Here is a 25,179-nt window from a genome sequence, read left to right as displayed (position 1 = left end):
AATTTTCTTGACGATATCTCTAGTCTTTCCCATTCCATTGTTTTTCTCTATTTCTTTGCATTGTTCACTTAGGAAGGCTTTCTTATATCTCCTTACTTTTTTTTTTTTGGAACTCTGCATTCAAATGGGTATACCTTTCCTTTTCTCCTTTGCATTCCACTTCTCTTCTTTTCTCAACTATTTGTAATGCCTCTTCAGACAGCCGTTTTGCCTTTTTGCATTTCTTTTTTCCTGTGGATGGTTTAGATCACTGCCTCCCGTACAATGTCACAAACCTCCATCCATAGTTTTCCAAGCACTTTGTCTATCAGATCTAATCCCTTGAATCTATTTGTTACTTCTACTGTAAAATCATAAAGGATTTGATTTAGGTCATACCTTGAGGGCCTAGTGGTTTTCCCTACTTTCTTCAACTTAAGTCTGAATTTTGCAATAAAGAGTTCATGATGTGAGCCACAGTCAGCTCCAAGTCTTTTTTTTTTTTTCTTTTTGCTTATCCTATAGAGCTTCTCCATATTTGACTGCAAAGAATGTAATCAATCTGACTTTGGTATTGACTCTACTCATGTCCATGAGTAGAGTCGTCTCTTCTGTTGTTGGCAGAGGGTGTTTGCTTTGATTAGTGTGTTCTCTTCACAGAACTCTGTTAGCTTTTGGCCCACTTCATTTTGTACTCCAAGGCCAAACTTGCCTTTTGCTCCAGGTATCTCTTGACTTCCTACTTTTGCATTCCAGCACCCTATGATGAAAAGCACATGTTTTTTGGCATTAGTTCTATAAGGTCTTGTATGTCTTCATAGAATCATTCAACTTCAGCTTCTTCAGCGTTACTGGTTGGGGCATAGATTTGGATTACTGTGATATTGAATGGTTTGCCCTGGAAACAAGTAGAGACCATCTTGTCATTTTTGAGACTGTACCCAAGTACTGCATTTCAGACTCTCTTGTTGATTATGAGGGCTATTCCATTTCTTCTAAAGGATTCTTGCTCACAGTAGTAGATATAATGGTCATTTGAATTAAAATCACCCATTGCAGTCCATTTAGGTTCACTGATTCCTAAAATATTGTGCTCACACTTGCCAACTCCTGCTTGCCTATGTCCAATTTACCTTGATTCATGGACCTAATATTCCAAGTTCTTATGCAGTACTGTTCTTTACAGCATTGGACTTTACTTTCACCACCAGTCACATCCACAGCTGGTCGTTGTTTCTGCTTTGCCTCAGCATCATCATACCTTCTGGAGCTTTTTTTTTTTTTTTTTTTTTTTTGCTCTTCTCCAGAAGCATATTTGGCATCTACCAACTGGGGGAGTTCATCTTTCAGTGCCATATCTTTTTGCTTTTTCATACTGTTCATAGGGTTCTCAAGGCAAGAAAGCTGAAGTGGTTTGCCATTCCATTCTCCAGTGGACCATGTTTTGTCAGAACTCTCCACCATGATCCATCCATCTTGGGTGGCCATGCACAACAAGTCTCATGGTTTTCAGCTTTATAGAAACAGAAGTGACATATAACATTGCATTTATCCAAGCATAATATGTACATAATTGACAGCATATATACAACATAATGATTTGATATATTCATAGCATGAAATTATATTAACAATAAGTTTAGTTAACATAAATCACAGGTTAACAATTTAGTAGAAAAAAATAAATTTTTATTATGCTTATCAAAGTCCAAAGGACTGTATGCTTTAGAACTAGATGCATGTGTGAATAAACATTGAGATTATTGTTGCTTCTAGCTACACAATGTAAAATTAACAAAATACCAACAGTAACAGGTAAATGTAGTCAGACTTATGGTCTTGATGACTTTCAACATTTTTAGTACTTATTACTGAAGTTAACATTGAAAACTGCATGTGATACACATTAATGTAATATTACAGTAGAGTTGGAGCTTCCCATGTGGCTCAGTGGTAAAGAATCCACCTGCCAATGCAGGAGGCACAGGAAATGCATTTTCAATCTCTGTGTCAGGAAAATCCCCTGGAGTAGGAAATGACAACCTACTCTAGTATTCTTGCCAGGAAAATTCCATGGGCAGGGGGGCCTGGTGGATACAGTCCATAGGGTTGCAAAGAGTCAGACATGACTAAGTGACTGAGCATGCATGAATGCATAGTAGACTTGAAAAGAGTTGTTGTTGTTGTTTTTCAGTTTTACGTACAGAATGCAACAAACTAATGTACATTCTTTCGGAAGCTGTTTTTAGATTTTGATTGGGTGCAGATTTCTCTGTAGTTTGTTATCAGGTATGAAATCATGTTTCAAAATTCATATGTGATATTATAAAATTACCTAAGAACAGTCTCTTCTCCCTTTGGCCTACTCAATTTTAGTTATCTGTAAACATTCATGTTAATTCTAAACATTTGTTAGTATAAATCTCTGTTCCCAAAAGATTTTCTTCCTGTATTGATGATGGCATCATTCTACAGATAGAGTAGGAAAGGCCAGAATTGAAAAATAAGCTTTCTATTCTATACATACACTCTAAAAAGGCATATAATTGTTCATATTTTCAGAATGGTCACAATTTAGTTATCAAAACTATTCTAAGAATTATGTTTTGCTTTTTTATGATAAGCTTTCTAAGTGATTCAAATGCACTTTTTAATTTAGATTTTTAATATACATGTTATTTAGCTATCACATTCAAAGTTTCAAGATTCAGAAAGTAAATCTTTTTGTTTATTTGCATTTCCTACTAGATTCTGGGGTTTCTAAATATGGATTGAAGCCCATATAAAAGCAAGGTTTTCCAAACACATAGTTACAAAAGGGGATGTTGGGGGGTGGGGGGAGGAGACCGGGAGAGAAATAAATTAGGAGTTCAGGATTAACACATACACACTACTACATATAAAAGAGACAACTAACAAGGATCTACTGTATAGCACAGGGAACTCTATCTGATTCTCTGTAATAACCTAAATATCAGTTTAGTCTCTCAGTCATGTCTGACTCTTTGCAACCCCATGGACTGGCAGCATGCCAGACTTCCCTGTCCATCACCAACTCCTGAAGTTTACTCAGACTCATGTCTATAGAGTTGGTGATGCCGTCCAACCATCTCATCTTCTGTTGCCCCCTTCTCCTCTCACCTTCAAACTTTCCCGGCATCAGGATCTTTTCCAGTGAGTCAGTTCTTCGCGTCAGGTGGCCAAAGTATTGGAGTTTCAGTATCAGTCCTTCCAATGAATATTCAGGGCTGATTTCCTTTAGAATGGACTGGTTGGACTTCCTTGCTGTCCAAGGGACTCCCAAGAGAATTGAATCACTTGGCTGTATACTTGAAACTAACACACCATGGTAAATGAACTATACTCCATTATAAAATAAAAGTTGAAAATAATAAAAGATAATAAAAATAGATAAAAAGCAGTGACTTACTGTATAGCACAGGGAACTATAATTGATATCTTATAGTAACCTATAATGGAAAGGAATCTGAAAAAGAATGCATATATGTGTGTATAACTGAATTACTTGGCTGTACACCTGAAACTAGCATACCATTGCATACTAACCATACTTCAGTTTTTTAAATGGCTAAAAAAATATATATCATTTAACATGTTATCAGTTGATTTCAACTGCATGTAAAACATAAATAAATAAATTTAAAAAAAACAATGTTTTCAATAAAAGGTACACCAGTCAAATGAACTTGGATTTTGAATCTATTGTGCTACTCTTCAAAATAGCTCTGTTCTTCATTCCCTCACACTTGAGTAGGTTAGGGGCATCCTGGCTGGTAAGGCATGGTTTTCCCATAAACTGGTTCTTATTCTTTAGAAAATGTTAATGGATTTGTTTGGTTTCGTGTTAATCTGTTTCAAAACATCATCCTTTATGAATAAGTTATTTTTGTATGGCATACATTAATGCAAGAGAAGTAGGTCTAAGTTTTTTCAGCTTAATGATATTAACTATATTAATGCTGTCATTTAAGGGAGTTGTAAAAATAATCATGGACTTTTTTTTTTTTACCTGAGGGTTTTAGGATAGTAGTATGAGTGACAGGATAATTTCCTGATCTATAGATATTTAATTAAAGTAAGCTGCCTTATTTCTCACATGCTGCAAATCAAATGTCTAATTTTATGATTGTATTTGTTTTATACTCGTTGCAAAATCTTTCCCATTCTCAGGTAAGAACACTGACTTAAAAGTCATACCTTCTGATAAAACTTTTGGAGCCTAGCTACATTTTACAAGAATGATTCTCATTTTTAGGTCTATGTTATACATTAGTTCAGTAAGATAAGGATATTTTTAAATAGAGAATGTAATGTTAAGAGAATATATATTCTTTTGTTTTAAGCCACTCAGTTTGTGGTGCTTTGTTACAGAAGCCAAGGAAACCAATAAAGAGGTTTTAAATCAAGGATCAACAATTTAACTGATAACCAATAGACTATTCTGCAAAAGGGAGTGATGAGATACAAATATTGATTTAAGTATCTGGTTTCTGCTTTGGGAAAGACAGAGTAGAGATGCTGCTAGAGATGAAGTCATGGCAGATTCAGTTAAAAACAAGAGAGAAAGAAAAAAAAGTGTAAGAACAAACAAGAATCTGTACAATGCATTGAAATTAAAGAAAAGAAGATTGGGTACTTATGTACACCTGTGGTGGATTCATGTTGATGCATGGCAAAACCAGTACAGTATTGTAAAGTAAAATAAAGTAAAATTTAAAAAAATAAAAATTAAAATGGGATCAAGAAAAAAAAAAGAATAAGAAGAAGAATTGAAATCACAAAAGTCTGCTTTATATTAGAGAATCCTCAGCCATACATGGGCTTCCCTGATGGTGCAGAGGGTAAAGCATCTGCCTGCAATGAAAGAGACCTGAGTTCTATTCCTGGGTTGGGAAGATCCTTTGGAGAAGGAAATGGCAACCCATTCCAGTATTCTTGCCTAGAAAATTCCATGGATGGAGGAGCCTGGTAGGCTACAGTCCATGGGATCACAAAGAGTCACACACGACTGAGCAACTTCATTTCTTCTCAACCACACATGAGTTTTAGTTACCACAAATGTAAACTTATAAACAGTATAGCTGTATACTTATATATCACCCAGTAGACAGCCAATATTGTTGACTGACAAAATTTCCCATCTAGTGGAAGGTTTGCCATTGCTTTTACTTCTCACTTAAAATTATACAAAATTACTTTCATTAGGTATGTCTTAATTTGCATGTTAAGTATGGGTGTGCATAACTTGGTATCTATATTTGATGCCAAGAATGTACTTAACATGGAAAAATTATGAAAAATACATAAAGAAAAATTATGTAAGTTTTTCTCACTGCTGAACTACCTGATTTGCTACTATGCTTACCTACTATGTGTCTAATTCTGTGATCCTGTATTTTCCTTGCTGTTTTATTGGATCTGAACATTCTGAGATGTCTCCAGGCTTATTCTATTGTATCAGTGAGGGTAGCATGGAAGTGTCAGATCGATTTATTTCTCTTCATCAGTTCTTATCTCATTGCAAAGAAGATTTAGAGTAATGGACCAAAAGGTGTAGGACAACAGACAAGTTACAGCTCAGTTCAGCTCAAGCAGACAGGTCTTTTATTAGTCTGACACTCCCAAAGGAGTCCTTTTCATCCTTCACGTCAAGTCCTCCTTGGCTTCCTGCTTTTATAGTTTCAGTTTCCTCCTTTTGGTTACACCTGGTTTAAAGTAGGTCTTGTACCCACCACCAGTCAATGAAAGTGAATACAAATGGGAATATGCCCAAGGCTGATTGACAATTATGAGTTGTATAACAGTAGGCTGCATTGTTTATGCTTTTCCAGATGTCTTCCCATAATTCCATCTGTTATAATTAGGTGTAGAATATTCACGAGCCCTTAATGGGCTCCTAGCTGCCTAAGGTTACTTGATGAACCCCTGTGGTCAGTTTGTATCAATTGTGTGCCTAAGGCACATGTGCAGGAGTTGAAAAGTCTTTGTAGTTATGTTGTAGCATATGTGTGAGCTCTTCTGAGTGTATCTGGGATGGAGTTTAGACATCAGCTTGCATCTTTTGAACCAGGCCTCCCCTCTTTGTCTAAGTCTAGGTCATGTCTAACTTGTCTAAATTTATACTTAATAGAAATATATACATTGTAGTATATAAAATAGATAGCCAGTGGGAATTTGATATATGATTCAGGGAGCTCAAACTGGTACTGTGTGACAATCTAGAGGGATGGGATGCAGTGGGAAGTGGGAGGGAGGTTAATAGGGAGGGGGCCTTTGGCTTATTCATGCTGATGTATGGGAGAAATCAACATAATACTGTAAAGTAATTATCCTCCAATTAAAACTAAACAAAAAAATAAGAGAATCCTCTCAAATTACATTCAGTTTATTTCAGTCACTCAGTCATGTCTGACACTTTGTTACCCCATGGACTGCAGCACGCCAGGCCTCCCTGTCCCTCACCAACTACCAGAGTTTACCCAAACTCATGTCCATTGAGTTGATGATGCCATCCAATCATCTCATCCCCCATCGTGCCCTTCTCCTCCTGCCTTAAATCTTTCCCAGTATCAGGATCCGTTCAGATGAGTCACTTATTTACATCAGGTGGCCAAAATATTGGAGTTTCAGCTTCAACATCAGTCCTCCCAATGAACACACAGGACTGATCTCTTTTAGGATGGACTGGTTGGACCTCCTTGCAGTCCAATGCACTCTTAAGAGTCCTCTCCAACATTACAGTTCAAAAGCATCAATTCTTCAGCATTCAGCTTTCTTCACAGTCCAACTCTCACATCCATACATGACCACTGGAAAAACCATAGCCTTGACTACACGGAATTTTGTTGGCAAAGTAATATCTCTGCTTTTCAATATGTTATCTAGGTTGGTCATAACTTTTCTTCCAATGAGTAAGCATCTTTTAATTCCATGGCTGCAGTCACCATCTGCAGTGATTTTGGAGCCCAAAATAATAAAGTCTGCCACTGTTTCTCCATATATTTGCCATGAAGTGATGGGACCAGATGCCATGATCTTCGTTTTCTAAATATTGAGACTGAAGCCAACTTTTTCATTCTTCTCTTTTACTTTTATCAAGAGGCTCCTTTGTTCTTCTTCTCTTTCTGCCATAAGGATGGTGTCATCTGCATACCTGAGGTTATTGATGTTTCTCCCAGCAATCTTGATTCCAGCTTGTGCTTCATCCAGCCCAGCACTTCTCATGATGTAATCTGCATATAAGTCAAATAAGCAGGGTGACAATATACAGCCTTGACATACTCCTTTCCCAAATTGGAAACAGTCTGTTGTCCCATGTCCAGTTCTAACTGTTGCTTCTTGATTTGCATACAGATTTCTCAAGAGGCAGATCAGGTGGTCTGGTATTCCCATCTCTTTCAGAATTTTCCACAGTTTATTGAGATCCACACAGTCAAAGGCTTTGGCATAATCAATAAAGCAGAAATCGATGTTTTTCAGGAAATCTCTTGCTTTTTTGATGATCCAACGGATGCTGGCAATTTGATCTCTCATTCCTCTGCCTTTTCTAAAACCAGCTTGAACAACTGGAAATTCATGGTTCACATATTGTTGAAGCTTAGCTTGGAGAATTTTGAGCATTACTTTACTACGGTGTGAAGTTAGTACAATTGTGCGGTAGTTTGAACATTCTTTGGCATTGCCTTTCTTTTGGATTTGAATCAAAACTGACCTTTTCCAGTCCTGTGGCCACTGCTGAGTTTTCCAAACTTGCTGGCATAGTGAGTACAGCACTTTAACAGCAGCATCTTTTAGGATTTGAAATAGCTCAGCTGGAATTCCATCACCTCAACTAGCTTTGTTCATAGTGATGCATCCTAAGGTCCACTTGACCTCACATTCCAGGATGTCTGGCATTAGATGAGTGATCACACCATCGTGATTATCTGGGTCATGAAGATCCTTCTTGTACAGTTCTTCTGTGTATTCTTGCCACTTCTGCTTAATATCTTCTGTTTCTGTTAGGTCCATACCATTTATGTCCTTTATTGAGCCCATCTTTGCATGAAATTTTCCTTTGGTACTCTAATTTTCTTGAAGAGATCTCTAGTCTTTCCCATTTTTTGTTTTCCTCTATTTTTTGCATTGATCACTGAGGAAGGCTTTCTTCTCTCTCCTTGCTATCCTTTGGAACTCTGCATTCAAATGGATATATCTTTCCTTTTCTCTTTTGCTTTTTGCTTCTCTTCTTTGCACAACTATTTGTAAGGCCTCTTCAGACAGCCATTTTTTTCTTTCTTGCATTTCTTTTTTTGTGGAAGGTCTTGATCACTGTCTCGTGTACAATGTCATGAACTTCCATCCATAGTCCATCAGACACTTTGTCTATCAGATCTAGTCCCTTGGAGTATAGTTGATTTCCAATGTGTCAGTTTCAGGTGTACAACAAAGTGAATTAGTATATATATATATATATATATATATATATATATATATATACATATATATGTGTGTGTGTGTGTGTGTGTGTGTGTGTGTGTGTATATACACAGTCATTCTTTTTTAGATTCTATCTCATGTAGGCCTTTACAGAGTAGTGAGTAGAATTTCCTGTGCTTTACAGTAGGTATTTAGTAGTTATCTATTTCATATATAGTTGTATTGTTGTTTAGTCATTAAGTTGTGTCCAACATTTTTGCAAACCCATGGAATTGCCAGGCTCTTCTGATCATGGTATTCTCCAAGCAAGAATACTGGAGGGGGTTGCCATTTCCTTCTCCAGTGGTTCTTCATGACACAGAGATCAAACCTGCATCTCCTGCATTGGCAGGGCGATTCTTTACCACTGAAGCCCATCAGTTAAGTTCAGTTCAGTCGCTCAGTCGTGTCTGACTCTGAGACCCCCGTGAATCACAGTATGCCAGGCCTCTCTGTCCATCACCAACTCCAGGAGTTCACTCAGACTCACGTCCATCGAGTCCGTGATGCCATCCAGCCATCTCATCCTCGGTCGTCCCCTTCTCCTCCTGCCCCCAATCCCTCCCAGCATCAGAGTCTTTTCCAATGAGTCAACTCTTCGCATGAGGTGGCCAAAGGACTGGAGTTTCAGCTTTAGCATCATTCCTTCCAAAGAAATCCCAGGGCTGATCTCCTTCAGAATGGACTGGTTGGATCTCCTTGCAGTCCAAGGGACTCTCAAGAGTCTTCTTCAACACCACAGTTCAAAACCATCAATTCTTCGGTGCTCAGCCTTCTTCACAGTCCAACTCTCACATCCATAGATGACTACTGGAAAAACCATGGCCTTGACTAGACGGACCTTATTTGGCAAAGTAATGTCTCTGAAGCCCATAGTAGTGTGTATATGACAGCCTCAATCTTCCATCTCATTTTTCCTCTTCCTTACCCCTAAATAACCATAATTTGTTTTCTACATCTGTAACTATATTTCTGTTTTATAAATATGTTCATTTGTACTCTTTGATGTGAACTTCCTACTTTGATTTATTTTTAACTAACTTTTCCCTAATTTTATTAATTGCTAAATTGATAATGGAGAAATATAGCCAATTATAAGAACTATGGGGCTTCCCTGGCGACTCAGATGGTAAAGAATATGCCTGCAATGCAGGAGATGTAGGTTCAGTCCCTGGATCAGCAAGATCCCCTGTAGAAGGAAATGGCAACCCACTCCAGTATTCTTACCTGGAGAATCCCATGAACAGAGGAGCCTGGAGAACTACAGTCCATAGGGTCACAAAGGGTCTCATTAGAAGACTGATGTGACTTCACACAATGTATTACTAATCATAGAAATTTATATTCCATATGATTAAAAATACCCTTCTTTATAAAAAAAAAAACTTCTAACATATGTTTAGCACAGTTCTTCTCACTAAGAGTATACAAATTAAAAAAAAAGAAAAAATAAGCATCATACTTAAAATAAGCATTTTTCAGAAAAATAAATTCATAAGGTCAATAAACATACAAAAACCCTTGGTCTTATTTAAAGAAATACAAATCAAAACAGCAAGATACAATCTTTCACTAAACTAATTATAAACTAAATAATTATAAAGTTGGATCATCTTAGCATTGATAAAGATACCGGAAAATAGGGACTGTCATATATTTCAGCCCTTATCCAAGGGCAATTTGTCTATATTTACAAAAAAAAATTAAATGCACATACTCTTTGGGCATCCAGTTCCATTTTGTACTGTAAAACCTAAAATTAAGTTACCACATTATTTGTGTATTGACATCAGGGAAAAGCCAAGAGGGTCTTGAATTATGGCCCAACCACAAGTTCCCCTTCCCATCCTGTTCCTGCAGATGAAATACCATATTCAAACAACTCTCCTTTGCACAGGGACAAGTCGCAATGCCTATTTATCCCTGAATGGCAAGCTTCAGTTCCCTGCTAGCCCACAAAATGATTCAAACAAGTCGATCAGATCCTCCTATGGGAAAGAGAGTTTTCACCATGCTTCAGGATTACACCACAGCCCTTGCTTGTTCATTCTGTTTTCAATATTTTCATATGTTCCTGTATGGCATACAGTGTTCTCTTACAGGCTGTGAATATATGTGACTCACATATATATGGTGGTTTCATCTATCTGGTGTTGGGAGTCCTTTCCTTGTCAACTTGAAGAACTGGAAACACATGGCTTGGAATTTCCCATTATACATAATTGCAAATATAAAGCAAGATATGTACCAGAATGACCATTTCAGCATTGATTTTAATAACAATAACCTGAAAACCAATTAATGTCTATCATTAGATAGCTAAATTAGATAAAATAATTCAGTTAAGTTCTGTTCAGTCACTCAGCTGTGTCTGACTCTTTGCAGCCCCATAGACTGTAGCACACCAGGCTTGCCTGTCCCTCACCAACACCCAGAGCTAGCTCAAACTCAGGTCCATCGAGTTGGTGATGTCATCCAACCATCTCATCCTCTGTTGTCCCTTTCTCCTCCTGTCTTCAATCTTTCCCAGCATCAGGTCTTTTCCAGTGAGTCTGTTCTTTGCATCAGGTGGCCAAAGTAGTGGAGCTTCAGCTTCAGGCATCAATGAATATTCAGGTTTCAATGAATATTCAGGACTGATTTCCTTTAGGATTGCCTGGTGTGATCTCCCTGCAGTCCAAGGACTCTCAAGAGTCTTCTCCAACACCACAGTTCAAAAGCATCAATTCTTTGCTGCTCAGCTTTCTTTATAGTCCAACTCTCACATCCATACATGACGACTGGAAAAACCGTAACTTTGACTAGATGGACCTTTGTTGGCAAAGTAATGTCTCTCCTTTTTAATGTGCTGTCTAGTTTGGTCATAGTGTTTGTTTTTTTTTTTTTCCCAAGGAGCAAACATCTTTAAATTTCATGGCTGCAATCACTATCTGCAGTGATTTTGGAGCCCAAGAAGATAAAATCTCTCACTGTTTCCATTGTTTCTCCATCTATTTGCCATGAAATGATGGGACCAGATGCCATGATGTTAGTTTTTTGAATGCTGAGTTTTAAGCCATCGTTTTCACTCTCCTCTTTCACTTTCAGCAGGAGGCTCTTTAGTTCCTCTTCACTTTCTGCCATAAGGGTGGTGTCATCTGCCTATCTGAGGTCATTGATATTTCTCTTGGCAATCTTGATTCCAGCTTGTGCTTCATCCAGCCCAGCATTTCACGTGATGTACTCTGCATATAAGTTAAATATGAAGGGTAACAATATAGAGCCTTGATGTACTCCTTTCCCAATGTGGAACCAGTCCGTTTTTCCAAGTCTGGTTCTAACTGCTGTTTCTTGACCTGCATGCAGATTTCTCAGGAGACAGGAAAGGTGGTCTGGTATTCCTATCTCTATAGGAATTTTCCACAGTTTACTGTGATCCACACAGTCATAGGCTTTGGCGCCATCAATGAAGCAGAAGTAGATGTTTTTCTGGAACTCTCTTGCTTTTTCCATGACCCAACAGATGTTGGCAATTTGATCTTGGTTCTTCTGCCTTTTCTAAATCCAATTTCAGCATCCAGAAGTTCACGGTTCATGTATTGTTGAAGCCTGACTTGGAGAATTTTGAGCATTATTTTGCTAGCATGTGATTAGTATAATTGTGCTGTAGTTTGAACACTCTGTGACATTGCTTTCTTTGGATTGGAATGAAAAGTGACATTTGCCAGTCCTGTTGCCTCATCTGAGTTTTCCAAGTTTACTGGCATATTGAGTGCAGCACTTTAACAGCATCATCTTTTAAGATATGAAGTAGCTCATATAATTAGATAATATTAAATAAGTAAATTGTATAGTGTCCATATGATGGAATACAGTGTAGCAGTTAAAATGATTGAAGTATATCGATGGTATTCTGATGATATACACGTGATATAATGATGATATGGAAAGATCTAAATATAATAAGTGAAAGAAGTTAAGTTTATAGTATCATTGGTTTGTTTTTTCTAAGTGTATATACATTTTTACCCTGGAAACTTACTCAGGAAGCTGCTGACAGTGGTTCCAATTGGTGTCAGGATTGGGAGTTAGTACCTAAGAAAGGAAGAGAGATTGTAGCTCATTTTATATCCTGCTGTTTGAATTTGTTAAACAAATACATAATTACTTTCATTTTGACAATGAGAATAAAAGCAAAAAGACATGATACCTGCTATTAAGTAGCCCATTATCTAGCATTATCTAGAGGGAAAATGAACAAGCTTTCACAAAGCTAGTTTGAAATCTCAGCAGCATACATTACTCTCTGGACTGGTGGTTGGGATATGACAGAATAATGCACATCACATGGAAAACTGAGGGAGTAAAGAACTGTTATTTGAGTTTAACATTTTTAATAGTTCTTGTTTCAAAAAGATTGCTTCTGAGTACAAATAAATAATTCATTTCTACATTTAACTCTAATAAGACACATACTTAAAACAAGAAACTATGCTCCCCAATATCAGAGTTTTGTCATTCAGTTTTATTTAAAAAGAAAAATCAAAGAAGTAAATTCCTTGAAATGTTCTTAAAATTGGTGAAGAGGCCAAAAGATTTTTTTCTATTGTGTTACAATATAATCCAAGTGAAATCAAAATAATTACCTGGTCACAAAGGCCAAACTTCAGCTTTAACCTAGATTTCCAGGGTTACTGGAATGTTACTCCTCACAAAAATCAGCAAGATAATTGACTAATATGTCTCCATCACTTAAATCAGCAGTTTAGGCTGAGGGATGTCTTGTAAAGTGAAAGTGGTTTAAGTCCAATAAAGACAAAGAGACTTCCCTGGTGGCTCAGACAGTAAAGAATACACCTGCAATTCAGAAGACCCAAGGTCAATCCCTGGGTCAGGAAGATTCCCTGGAGAAGAGAATGGCAACATACTCCAGGGCCTCAGAGTTGGACATGACTGAATGACTAAGCATGGCTCACAGCTCTTCAGAGAGACAAAACTGATTTCATCTTCAGGTTTCCTCAGGTAAGTATTCACCTTAAGTACACATATTTTTTTTCTGCTCTAAATGAGTATTCAGTTTTAATGCTAGTTGATTTTTATTACCTTACTTATTATCTTAGTTAGAATATGCTCTTAGGATATTTAAAAATAATTTCCATTTTCCCCATAAGCTTCTACTTAATGGTTGTTGTCATAATAGGTCACCTTCAGCATTGCTGATGCTAAGATCCTAGCACATTTCTAACAAATCAAATCAGGTTTTATTTAGTTCAGTTTAAGAGATGAATCAGCTTTGGATGTCCTCTAAATGAATTACGACTTAACTTGCTGAGTGTATTCAGTGTTCTGTTCATTATTCTTTCCATTTCGACAATAATGTAAGCTAGCTTGCAGTGGAGAATTTGGTATAAGGGAAAAATATGGGAATATTTATGCTGGCTGTTATGCTGAATTATTTGAATCTACCTAGAACCATGCTCCCATTAATTTTGCTCTCTGGTTTTGAAAATCCAACCCCACAACTATTGTACAAACAATAAAGGAGTTGTTCAGTTGCTTAGTCTCATCTGACTCTTTGTGACCCACACAGAAGGCAGCACACCAGGCTTCCCTGTCCTTTACATTTTCCCTGAGTTTGTGCAAATTCATGTCCATTGAGTCGATGATGCCATCCAACAATCTTATTTTCTGTTGCCCTCTTCTCCTCCTGCCCTCGATCTTTCCAAGCATCAGAGGCTTTTCCAATAAGTCAGCACTTTGCATCAGGTGGTGAAAGTATTGAAGGCTTTAGCCTCAGCATCAGTCCTTCCAATGAATATTCAAGACTGATTTCCTTTAAGATTAGATTGACTGGTTGGATCTCTTTGCAGTCCAAGGGACTCTCAAGAGTCTTCCCAAGTACCACAGTTCAAAAGCATGAATTCTTCAGTACTCATCCTTCTTTATTGTCTAACCCTCACATCCGTACATGACTACTGGAAAAGGAAAAAAAAAAAAAAAAAAAAAAAACAAAAGAAACATATAGCTTTGACTATATGGACCTTTGTCGGCAAAGTAAGGTCTTTGCTTTTTAATATGCTATCTAGATTGGTCATAGCTATTCTTCCAAGGAGAAAGTGTCTTTTAATTTCATGGCAGCAGTAACCATCTTCAGTGATTTTAGAACCCAAGAAAATAAAGTCTGTCACTGTTTCCATTGTTTCCCCATTTATTGCCATGAAATGGTGGGACCAGATGCCATGATCTTAGTTTTTTTTGAATGTTGAGTTTTAAGCCAGCTTATTCACTCTCTTTTTTCACCTTCATCAAGAGGCTCATTAGTTACTCTTCACTTTCTAGCATTAGGGTGGTGTCATCTTATATTTGAGGTTATTGATATTTCTCTCAGCAATCTTGATTCCAGCTTGTGCTTCATCCAGCCCAGCATTTCGCATGATGTACTCTGCATAGAAGTTAAATAAGCAGGGTGACAATGTAGAGCCTTGATGTACTCCTTTCCCAAATTGGAACCAGTCCGTTGTTCCAGGTCCAGTTCTAACTTTTGCTTCTTGACCTGCATAGAGCTTTCTCAGGAGGCAGGTCAGGTAGTCTGGTATTCCCATCCACAGTTTGTTTTGATCCACACAGTCAAAGGCTTTCACATTGTCAATGAAACAGATGTTTTTCTGTAATTCCCTTGAAAATTTCCCTCGCATTTTCTATGATCCAATGGATGTTGGCAATCTGATTTCTGATTCCTGTTTTTTGTGCCCTCCAAAAGTTTCTATTTCCCCCAGTCCTGTGGAAGTTCTGTAATCAAATCCCGCTGACCTCCAAAGTCAGATTCCCTGAGGATTCTCAGTCTAATTGCCAGATCCTCTGGTTGGGAAGTCTGTTGTGGAGCCTAGAACTTTTGCAATAGTGCAAGAACTTCTTTGGTATTATTGTTCTCCAGTTTGTGGATCACCCACCCAGAGGCTCTGTTGTGGGGCTAATGGTGACCTCCTTCAAGAGAACTTATACCTCACACTATGGCTCCCAGGACTGCTGCTGTCAGTGCCCCTGGCCCCGCAGCAGGCCACTGCTAACCATGCCTCCACACGAGCACTTCAAAAACTCAGACAGATCTGACTCTCTCTTGTAGGGGGTCACTGCTCTTTTCCCTGGGTCCTAGTGCCCACAGGGTTTTGTTTATGCCCTCCAAGAGTCTCTGGCAGGTATGAAGCTTGATTTTAAACATAATTGTGCCCCACCAAGTGTGTTGTGGCTGCTTCTCCTTTGTACTTGGATGTGGGGTATCTTTCTTTGGTGGGTTCCAACAGCTTCCTTATATGCACAGTACATCATGAGAAACGCTGGACTGGAAGAAACACAAGCTGGAATCAAGATTGCCGGGAGAAATATCAAGAACCTCAGATATGCAGATGACACCACTCTTATGGCAGAAAGTGAAGAGGAACTAAAAAGCCTCTTGATGAAAGTGAAAGAGGAGAGTGAAAAAGTTGACTTAAAGCTCAACATTCAGAAAACGAAGATCATGGCATCCGGTCCCATCACTTCATCGGAAATAGATGGGCAAAGAGTGGAAACAGTGTCAGACTTTATTTTCGGGGGGCTCCAAAATCACTGCAGATGGTGATTGCAGCCATGAAATTAAAAGACCCTTACTCCTTGGAAGAAAACTTATGACCTACCTAGATAGCATATTGAAAAGCAGAGCATTACTTTGTCAACTAAGGTCTGTCTAGTCAAGGCTATGTTTTTTCCAGTGGTCATGTATGGATGTAGAGTTGGACTGTGAAGAAGGCTGAGCACTGAAGAATTGATTCCTTTAAACTGTGGTGTTGGAGAAGACTCTTGAGAGTCCCTTGGACTGCAAGGAGATCCAACTCATCCTTTCTGAAGGAGATCAGCCCTGGGATTTCTTTGGAAGGAATGATGCTCAAGCTGAAACTCCAGTACTTTGGCCACCTCATGTGAAGAGTTGACTCATTGGAAAATACTCTGATGCTGGGAGGGATCGGGGGCAGGAGGAGAAGGGGACGACAGAGGATGAGATGGGTGGGTGGCATCACTGACACGATGGACATGAGTCTGAGTGAACTCCGGGAGTTGGTGATGGACAGGGAGGCCTGGTGTGCTGTGATTCCTGGGGTTACAAAGAGTCAGACAGGACTGAGCGACTGAACTGAACTGAACAGCTTCCTGTCAATGGTTGTTCAGCAGCTAGTTGTGATTTTGGTGTTCTTGCAAGAGAAGATGAGCACCGTCCTTCTACTCTGCCATCTTGCCAAACTCTGATATAGGAAAGACACATAAAATTTTTATGCTATAAATAACTTGATCATTATTTTACTTGATGTAAAAAAAAAAAAAACTTGGATGACACGCTATGATTCTTTTATTGTAAACACGTAATTTATTACTAGTACTTGTAATGATGTTAGTAATTAGGATTTTTTTTTGTTTTTAACTATGGCAGGAAGAAGAGATCTAGCTGGTATTGAAATTCATTAACACACAAAGAAAAGCTGTATTATATTTCTTACTGAGAGACACGTGTTAACTATACAGTCTAACTTCATTTTCTTGGTAGTAAACTGAGAATTCATATATTGCTTTTACATCCTGATAGCTAAAATTTGTTTTCAAAAACTGTAGCTTTAAAACAAATTTGCACCTGTTGTTTATTATTATATCAGTATTAGCTATGATATCCCTTTTTAAGTATGGTTTACATGTCTTATACATTACCTTTCATTGTTACCTGAAATGAATTTAGAAGAGAGTTCCTTTTTAAATTTCAGTTAAGGAAGAAACGTTCAAAACTATTTATGTCTAGGAAGGCTTTGAAGTCTAACCTCTGTGTGGGACCAGATCATTTATTCTTAGGCAGAAGGCAGCAACAGAACCTCATACCTCATGCCGTGATTTGCCACTTTAATTCTCTACTCATTCACTCTCATGAGCTTTCTCCGACTCTCCTCATCACTTTCACTCTTTCATCACAAACACGCATATACTCATACAGGATTTTACAGAATATATATTTTTAATTAAAGTTAATTTATATATATTTTAACCACCCCTTGAAATAATTGGAGACATCATAGGGTTAAAACTAGAAAAAATCAGATATGTGTCTATTTCTAACTGCCATGATATCTCTGTGCCCTGTTGAAAGAAAGTCCTTTGTCTTTTCTTTTCATGTCTTCTTATTCACAAATAAAGGTCATTATTCTATCATGCTTCTAACTTACTTCTTAGGGATGCCCCTAGGATTCATTGAATTAAAACAATATATAAAGTCCATAGTTACTTGGTTTTTAAAAAAGCTAAGAATTAAAAAGACAGGCTTATTCTGAAACTTTCTGAAGACATAAATGTGATTGTTCTTTTAAAAGAACATTATCTTCTTAAACTTCTCTTATTTAACACTTTAATTATAACATTAATTGGAGCTTATCTATAGTAAATCTAGGTTAATTTATCAAAAGAGCACTGTGATATGATCTCAACTCTGGTGATTTTTAATATATGCAGTATGAGTGTGAATATATGCATTATAGAGAAAAGTTTGAAAGAATATTGTTATAATTAACAAATGTAACTTCCAGGATGGTTAGTGATTTAAATTATCTTCTTTTAAAAATGCATTTGTATCTTCTACAATTACCTGTATTATTTGTGTGATTACAACCATTTAAAATCAGCATTGCTTAATTACTATCAGTTAACTTTTTTTTTACCTATTTTATTCTAGCACATGTTCATCACATACAAATAAATACCATGAAAATGTCCATTTCAGAATGGGGAAACACAGAGTAAGAATTATGAAATCAATTGCTCTGATGATGCCCTTTAATATTTGATTATTGATTATTCTAATTTTTCAAAATGTTCTTTACAGCTACAAGATCGCACTCAGTTCAGTGACCGAGACTTAGCCACTCTTAAGAAGTACTGGGACAATGGCATGACCAGCCTTGGCTCTGTTTGTCGAGAAAAAATTGAAGCAGTTGCAACTGAATTAAATGTTGACTGTGAAATAGTTCGGGTAAGGGATTTTCAATAATTTTCATGTTGTAGTTGATGAGTGTCATAAATGAAAGCCTTAAAAATTTCATCATTTGTGTTTCTTTAATAACTAGTGATGTTGAACATCTTTTCATGTGCTTTTTTGGCTACCTGTATGTCTTCACTGGAGAAATAGCTACTTAGAACACCTGTCCATTTCTTGATTGTGTCTCTTTTTTTGGATATTGAGATGCATGAGAAGTTTGTACATTTTGGACATGAATCCTTTGTCAGGTGCTTTCTTTGAAAATATTTTCTTCCATTCTGAGGATTGTTTTTTCGTGTTGTTTATAGTTTCCTTTGCGGTGCAAAAGCACTTAAGTTTAATTAGGTGCCATTTGTTTATTTTGGTTTTTGTTTTCATTACTCTAGGAGGTAGATTGAAAAAGAGCTTGCTGTGATTTATGTCAGGGTGTTCTGCTTATGTTTTCTTCCAAGAGTTTTAGAGTATCCATGCTTAAATTTAGGTCTTTAATCCATTTAATTTATTTTTCTGTGTGGTTTCTGACTCTTTGCAACCCCTTACAGTCCATAGAATTCTCCAGGCCAGAATACTACAGTGGGTAGCCTTTCCCTTCTCCAGGAGATCTTCCCAATCCAGGGATCAACCAGGTCTCCTACATAGCAGGCAGATACTTTACCAGCTGAGTCACCAGGGAAGCCCGTGTGATATTAGTTCAGTTCAGTTCTGTTGCTTGGTCATCTCCGATTCTTTGCAACCCCATGGACTGCAGCACATCAGGCCTCCTTGTCCACCGCAAACTCCTAGAGTTTACTCAAACTCATGTCCATTGAGTTGGTAATGCCATTCAACCATCTCATCCTCTGTCATCCACTTCTCTTCCCGCCTTCAATCTTTCCCAGCATGAAGGTCTTTTCCAGTGAGTCAGTTCTTTGCATCAGGTGGCCAAAGTATTGGAGGTTCAGCTTCAGCATCAGACCTTGCAATGAATATTCAGGATTGATTTCCTTTAGGATGGTTTGATCTCCTTGGAGTCCAAGGGACTCTTAAGAGTCTTCTCCAACACCGCAGTTAAAAAGTATCAATTATTCTGCCCTCAGCTTTCTTTATAGTCTAACTATCACTGGACTGTTTGGATCTGCTTGCAGCCCAAGGGACACTCAAGAGTCTTCTCCAGTACCACAGTTCAAAAACATCAATTCTTTGATGCTCAGCTTTCTTTATAGTCCAAGTCTTAAATCAGTGTTCTAATTTCATTCCTTAACATGCAGCTGCCCAGTTTTCCCAGCACCACTTATTTACAAGACTATGTAGAGCTATTTCAAATCCTGAAAGATGATGCTGTGAAAGTGCTGCACTCATTATGCCAGCAAATTTGGAAAACTCAGCCGTGGCCACAGGACTGGAAAAGGTCAGTTTTCATTCCAATCCCAAAGAAAGGCAATGCCAAAGAATGCTTAAATTACCTCACAATTGCACTCATGTCACACGCTGGTAAAGTAATGCTCAAAATTCTCCAAGCCAGGCTTCAGCAATACGTGAACTGTGAACTTCCTGATGTTCAAGCTGGTTTTAGAAAAGGCAGAGGAACCAGAGATCAAATTGCCAACATCCACTGAATCATGGAAAAAGCAAGAGAGTTCCAGAAAAACATCTGTTTCTGCTTTATTGACTACGCCAAAGCCTTTGACAGTGTGGACTGCAATAAACTGTGGAAAATTCTGAAAGAGATGGGACTACCAGACCACCTGAACTACCTCTTGAGAAATCTGTATGCAGGCCAGGAAGCAACAGTTAGAACTGGACATGGAACAACAGACTGGCTCCAATAGGAAAAGGAGTACATCAAGGCTGTATATTGTCACCCTGCTTATTTAACTTACATGCAGAGTACATCATAAGAAACGCTGGACTGGAAGAAACACAAGCTGGAATCAAGATTGCCGGGAGAAATATCAAGAACCTCAGATATGCATGTGACACGACCCTTATGGCAGAAAGTGAAGAAGACCTAAAAAGCTTCTTGATGAAAGTGAAAGAGGAGAGTGAAAAAGTTGGGTTAAAGCTCAACATTCAGAAAACGAAGATCATGGCATCCGGTCCCATCACTTCATGGGAAATAGATGGGGAAACAGTGGAAACAGTGTCAGACTTTATTTTGGGGGGCTCCAAAATCACTGCAGATGGTGATTTTAGCCATGAAATTAAAAGACCCTTACTCCTTGGAAGAAAAGTTGTGACCAACCTAGATAGCATATTGAAAAGCAGAGGCATTACATTTCTGACTAAGGTCCATCTAGTCAAGGCCATGGTTTTTCCAGTAGTCATCTATGGATGTGAGAGTTGGACTGTGAAGAAGGCTGAGCGCCAAAGAATTGTTGCTTTTGAACTGTGGTGTTGGAGAAGACTCTTGAGAGTCTCTTGGACTGCAAGGAGATCCAACCAGTCCATTCTGAAGGAGATCAGCCCTGGGATTTCTTTGGAAGGAATGATGCTCAAGCTGAAACTCCAGTACTTTGGCCACCTCATGTGAAGTGTTGACTCATTGGAAAAGACTCTGATGCTGGGAGGGATTGGGGGCAGGAGGAGAAGGGGACGACCGAGGATGAGATGGCTGGATGGCATCACGGATTCGATGGACATGAGTCTGAGTGAACTCCGGGAGATGGTGATGGACAGGGAGGCCTGGCGTGCTGCGATTCATGGGGTTGCAAAGAGTGGGACACGACTGAGTGACTGAACTGAACTGAACTGAACTGATGTTTTCCCCACTGTATATTCTTGCCTCCTTTCTCATAGATTAGGTGACCATAGATGTGTGGTTTTATCTCTGGACTTTCTTTCCTGTTCCATTGATTTATATATCTGTTTTTGTGCCAGTACCATACTGATTTGATTATTGTAGCTTTGTAGTGTAGTTTGAAGTCAGGCAGCTTGATTCTTTCAGCTCCATTTTTCTTTTTTAAGATGACTTTGACTATTTGGATTCTTTTGTGTTTCTATATAAATTCTAATTTTTTTTGTTCTAGTTCTTTGAAAAATGCCTCACACCAATTAAAATGGCCATCATAAAAAAGTCTACATACAGTAAAGCTGCAGAGGTTATGGAGAAAAGGGAACCCTCCTACACTGTTGGTGGGAATGCAAATTAGTAACACCATTATGGAGAAGAATATGGAGGTTCCTTAAAAACCAAATATAGAACTACCATATGATCCAGAGATCCTGCTCCTGGATGTATATGTGGGGAGAACTATAATTCAAAAAGATACATGCACCACAATGTTCTTTGCATCACTGTTTATGATAACCAAGACATGGATACAACCTAAGTGTCCATTGGAAGATAAATGGATAAAGAAGCTGTAGTGCATATATACAGTGAAATATCATTCAGTCATAAAAAGAGAATGAAATAATGTTATTTTCAGCAACATGAATGGATCTAGAGATTATCATAACAACTGAAGTGAATCAAAGATTAATATTATATATCACTTATATGTGGAATCATAAAAATAATACAAATGAACTTACATACAAAATAGAAAGAGACTCACAGATTTTGAAATCAAATTTATGGTTGCCAAGGGAAAATGGAGGGGAAGTTATAAATTAGGAGATTGGAATTAACATGTACACAATGCTATATATAAAATAGATAACTAACAAGGACCTACTGTATAACACAGGGAACTTTACTCAACATTCTATAATAACCTATATAGGAAAAGAATTTGAAAAATAATTGATATACATAAAATTTATTCACTTTACTGTACATTTGAAACTATCAGAACATTATAAATCAACTATATTCCAATGAAAATTAATTACAAATTGTATGAGGTGCTTTAAACAATGCTACCAATAAAGTGAAAAAACCCACAGAATGGGAGGAAATATGTGTAGATCATATCTATGTTAAGGAATCATATCCAAAATATGTAAAGAACTCGTACATCTCAGTAATAAAAAGGCAAATAATGCAATTAAAATGGGCAATAGATTAGAATAGACATTTATCCAGAGATTTACAAATGACCAATAAATACATAAAAACATGGTCAACATCAGTTGTCATTATGGAAATCAAAACAACAGTGAAATAGATACCTCTTAACACCCACTATGATGGCTATAATAATAATTAAAAAAAACAGATAATAACAAGTGTATACCAGGATGTGAAGAAATTTGAACCATTATACACTTGGGTAAAAATTTAAAATGTTTTAGCCACTTTGGAAAATAATCTTCAAAACTTTTTACACAGAGATATATGACAGAAATTCCACTCTTAGGTAATACTCAGAAGAAATGAAAACTTTGTCCACTCAAAAACTTTTACATGGAGATGCAGAATCTCTAGCTATGGAGGGCCAACTATGGGACTTAACTATCCATGGATTTTCATATCCCTGATGGTCCTGGAACCAAACCCCTATGGTTACTAGCCGACTGTAGATTTACATAACTAAGTTGTTCCAGACATACTTAAAATGTTTCCAATAAGTACATCAAGTAAAAAAATTAGATTTCTTTTAGCATTTAATCTACATTGACAACATCAATTAATCTGCTTCAAGAAAAACCGATTGAAATTTGAAGCAAAAGTAGTTTATCAATTTCAATATTACATCTGTTCAAGTTAAATAAAACTACTAATTCTTATGTCAATTCATAAGTTTTAACCTGTGTTCTGTTTGGAGCTGCCTGATAGAGCTTGTGCTGTCCTGCTCCATCCAATCTAGGATGTGAATCATCCCTTTTTCTGGTATATTCATGCTGTATATGCCACCCACATATTAATCCCTTAGTAGTCCTCTTGGTTATCAGATTAACTGTCGTGGTATCACAGTGCTTGTGTTCAAGTAACCCTTATTTTACTTAATAATTGCTCCAAAACTTAAGGGTAATGATGCTGGCAATTCAGATTTTCTCCTACTGCACCTATTTATAAATTAAACTTTAGCACAGGTGTGTGTATAGAAAAACCATAGTATATATAGAGTTAAATACTATCCCTTGTTTCAGACACTCACTCTGATAGTGGGACACTATGGCGCATCTCACATACTATATAATTAATGATAGATTGAAAATTATAGTGATCAGTCATGAAAACTGTAGCTTACTTTCCATCTGAAAGATATTAATATTTGTGTAAGATTTAGATAATAACAGTAGTGTACTGTTAAGTATTTAACAACAGTTTTTTTAAGGAAAAACACTCTGATTTGTATCATTTATTGATTTCTATGATATAAAGATTCCTGCCATGGCTGATTCCATGGCTCATTTAATGCAGATTTCAGAAGAGATGCTAACAGCTGGCTGTTCTGAGCAAGTAAACATAGTCTTCAGCTCACACTAAAGGATCATTTCCCAGAAAATCAAGAGGTAACTACTATTAAAGAACAAAAAAAATACAGAACTCTTCCAGAGGAGAAAATATTTTCTCAAACATATATACATGAATAAAGAGGGAGAAATATAGGGGAAAATCAGAGCATATTTCTAAAAATAAATGATATTCTCAAAATAAATACTGTCATGCCCAGACTTTTGCTTTTTATTTTTTTAGGATTTAGATGAGAAGTCAAATTAAATCCTGTATTTACTGAGCATGCTACTGCTGTTTAATCACTAAGTTGTGTCCGACTCTTTGAGATTTCATAGACAGAGAATTCTATGTGTTATACATATGAACTGGGAAATAGAAATATATAAGACACATCCTATCTCTAAGGATCCTGAAGTCTAGCAAAAGAGATAACAAAAGAATATAGGTGACTGAAGAGGAATTGGAGGAATGGTATGTGGTGCCTAAGAAAATGCCACAATTATGGAAATACAGAGAATGAGTTTTTGTTGTCATTGTTGTTTTTAATCAAAATTATATACACACATAGCTCAAGGAGTTAAGTTCTGTAGAACTTGCTACAAAACCAACATTCTTTACTTCTCCCATCCTACCATTTTGTGGCAGCCAGAATCAATTATTTCCACCCTTTAGATGATTTCTTTGGTATTTACCTCTATCTGTGAATAACTCTATATTAATTAGAATTAGGTTTTGCTGTGAATAACAATGACTCAAAATAAATAGGCATTTATTTTAAAATATTATTAAAATAGTATTTTAAACAAGATATTTCAAGTCCATGTATAAATCTAGAGCTGGCATGGCAGTTCTGCCCTGTGAAGTCCTCAGAGATTCTGATGCATTTCATCTTTCATTCTGCCATCCTTATGATGACGCTCTTGTCCTCAAGGTCCAAAATAATGACATTTATGGTCCAAGTAGCATGACAGAGATGAGGAGAAAGAAGGGGACAAAAGTATGTACCAGCTATCTTTTAAAAGGGGTTCCCAGAAACTGCTATAAGACATGTTCACTTAAATCCCATTGGCTAAAGATGAGTCACATGGTCATATCTGCTGCTGCTGCTACTGCTAAGTCACTGCAGTCGTGTCTGACTCTGTGTGACCCCATAGAAGGCAGCCCCCCCAAGCTCCGCCATCCCTGGGATTCTCCAGGCAAAAACACTGGAGTGAGTTGCCATTTCCTTCTCCAATGCATGAAAGTGAAAAGTGAAAGTGAAGTTGCTCAGTCATATCTAACTGCAAGGAAAACAGCTAAGGTAGTTATATTATGGAGATCCCTGTGCCCAGCTAAACTTTCTATTATATTGGATGAGGGATAAATATATTGGAAA

At 37.3% G+C, this 25,179-nt stretch overlaps 1 protein-coding gene across 1 annotated transcript in view; it reads left to right on the top strand.

Annotated features, from left to right (window-relative positions):
- Window positions 1-25,179, top strand: part of HDX (highly divergent homeobox) — a 241,535-nt gene that overhangs the window by 124,165 nt on the left and 92,191 nt on the right. Inside the window, exon 5 of the mRNA XM_070290381.1 lies at window positions 18,329-18,475. Coding sequence (XP_070146482.1) covers window positions 18,329-18,475 — 147 coding nt within the window. The remainder of the gene's footprint in view (window positions 1-18,328; window positions 18,476-25,179) is intronic.

The sequence above is a fragment of the Ovis canadensis genome, chromosome X, assembly GCF_042477335.2.
Source record: "Ovis canadensis isolate MfBH-ARS-UI-01 breed Bighorn chromosome X, ARS-UI_OviCan_v2, whole genome shotgun sequence".
Lineage (NCBI taxonomy): Eukaryota > Metazoa > Chordata > Mammalia > Artiodactyla > Bovidae > Ovis > Ovis canadensis.
This window is presented reverse-complemented; position numbering and strand designations above follow the sequence as displayed.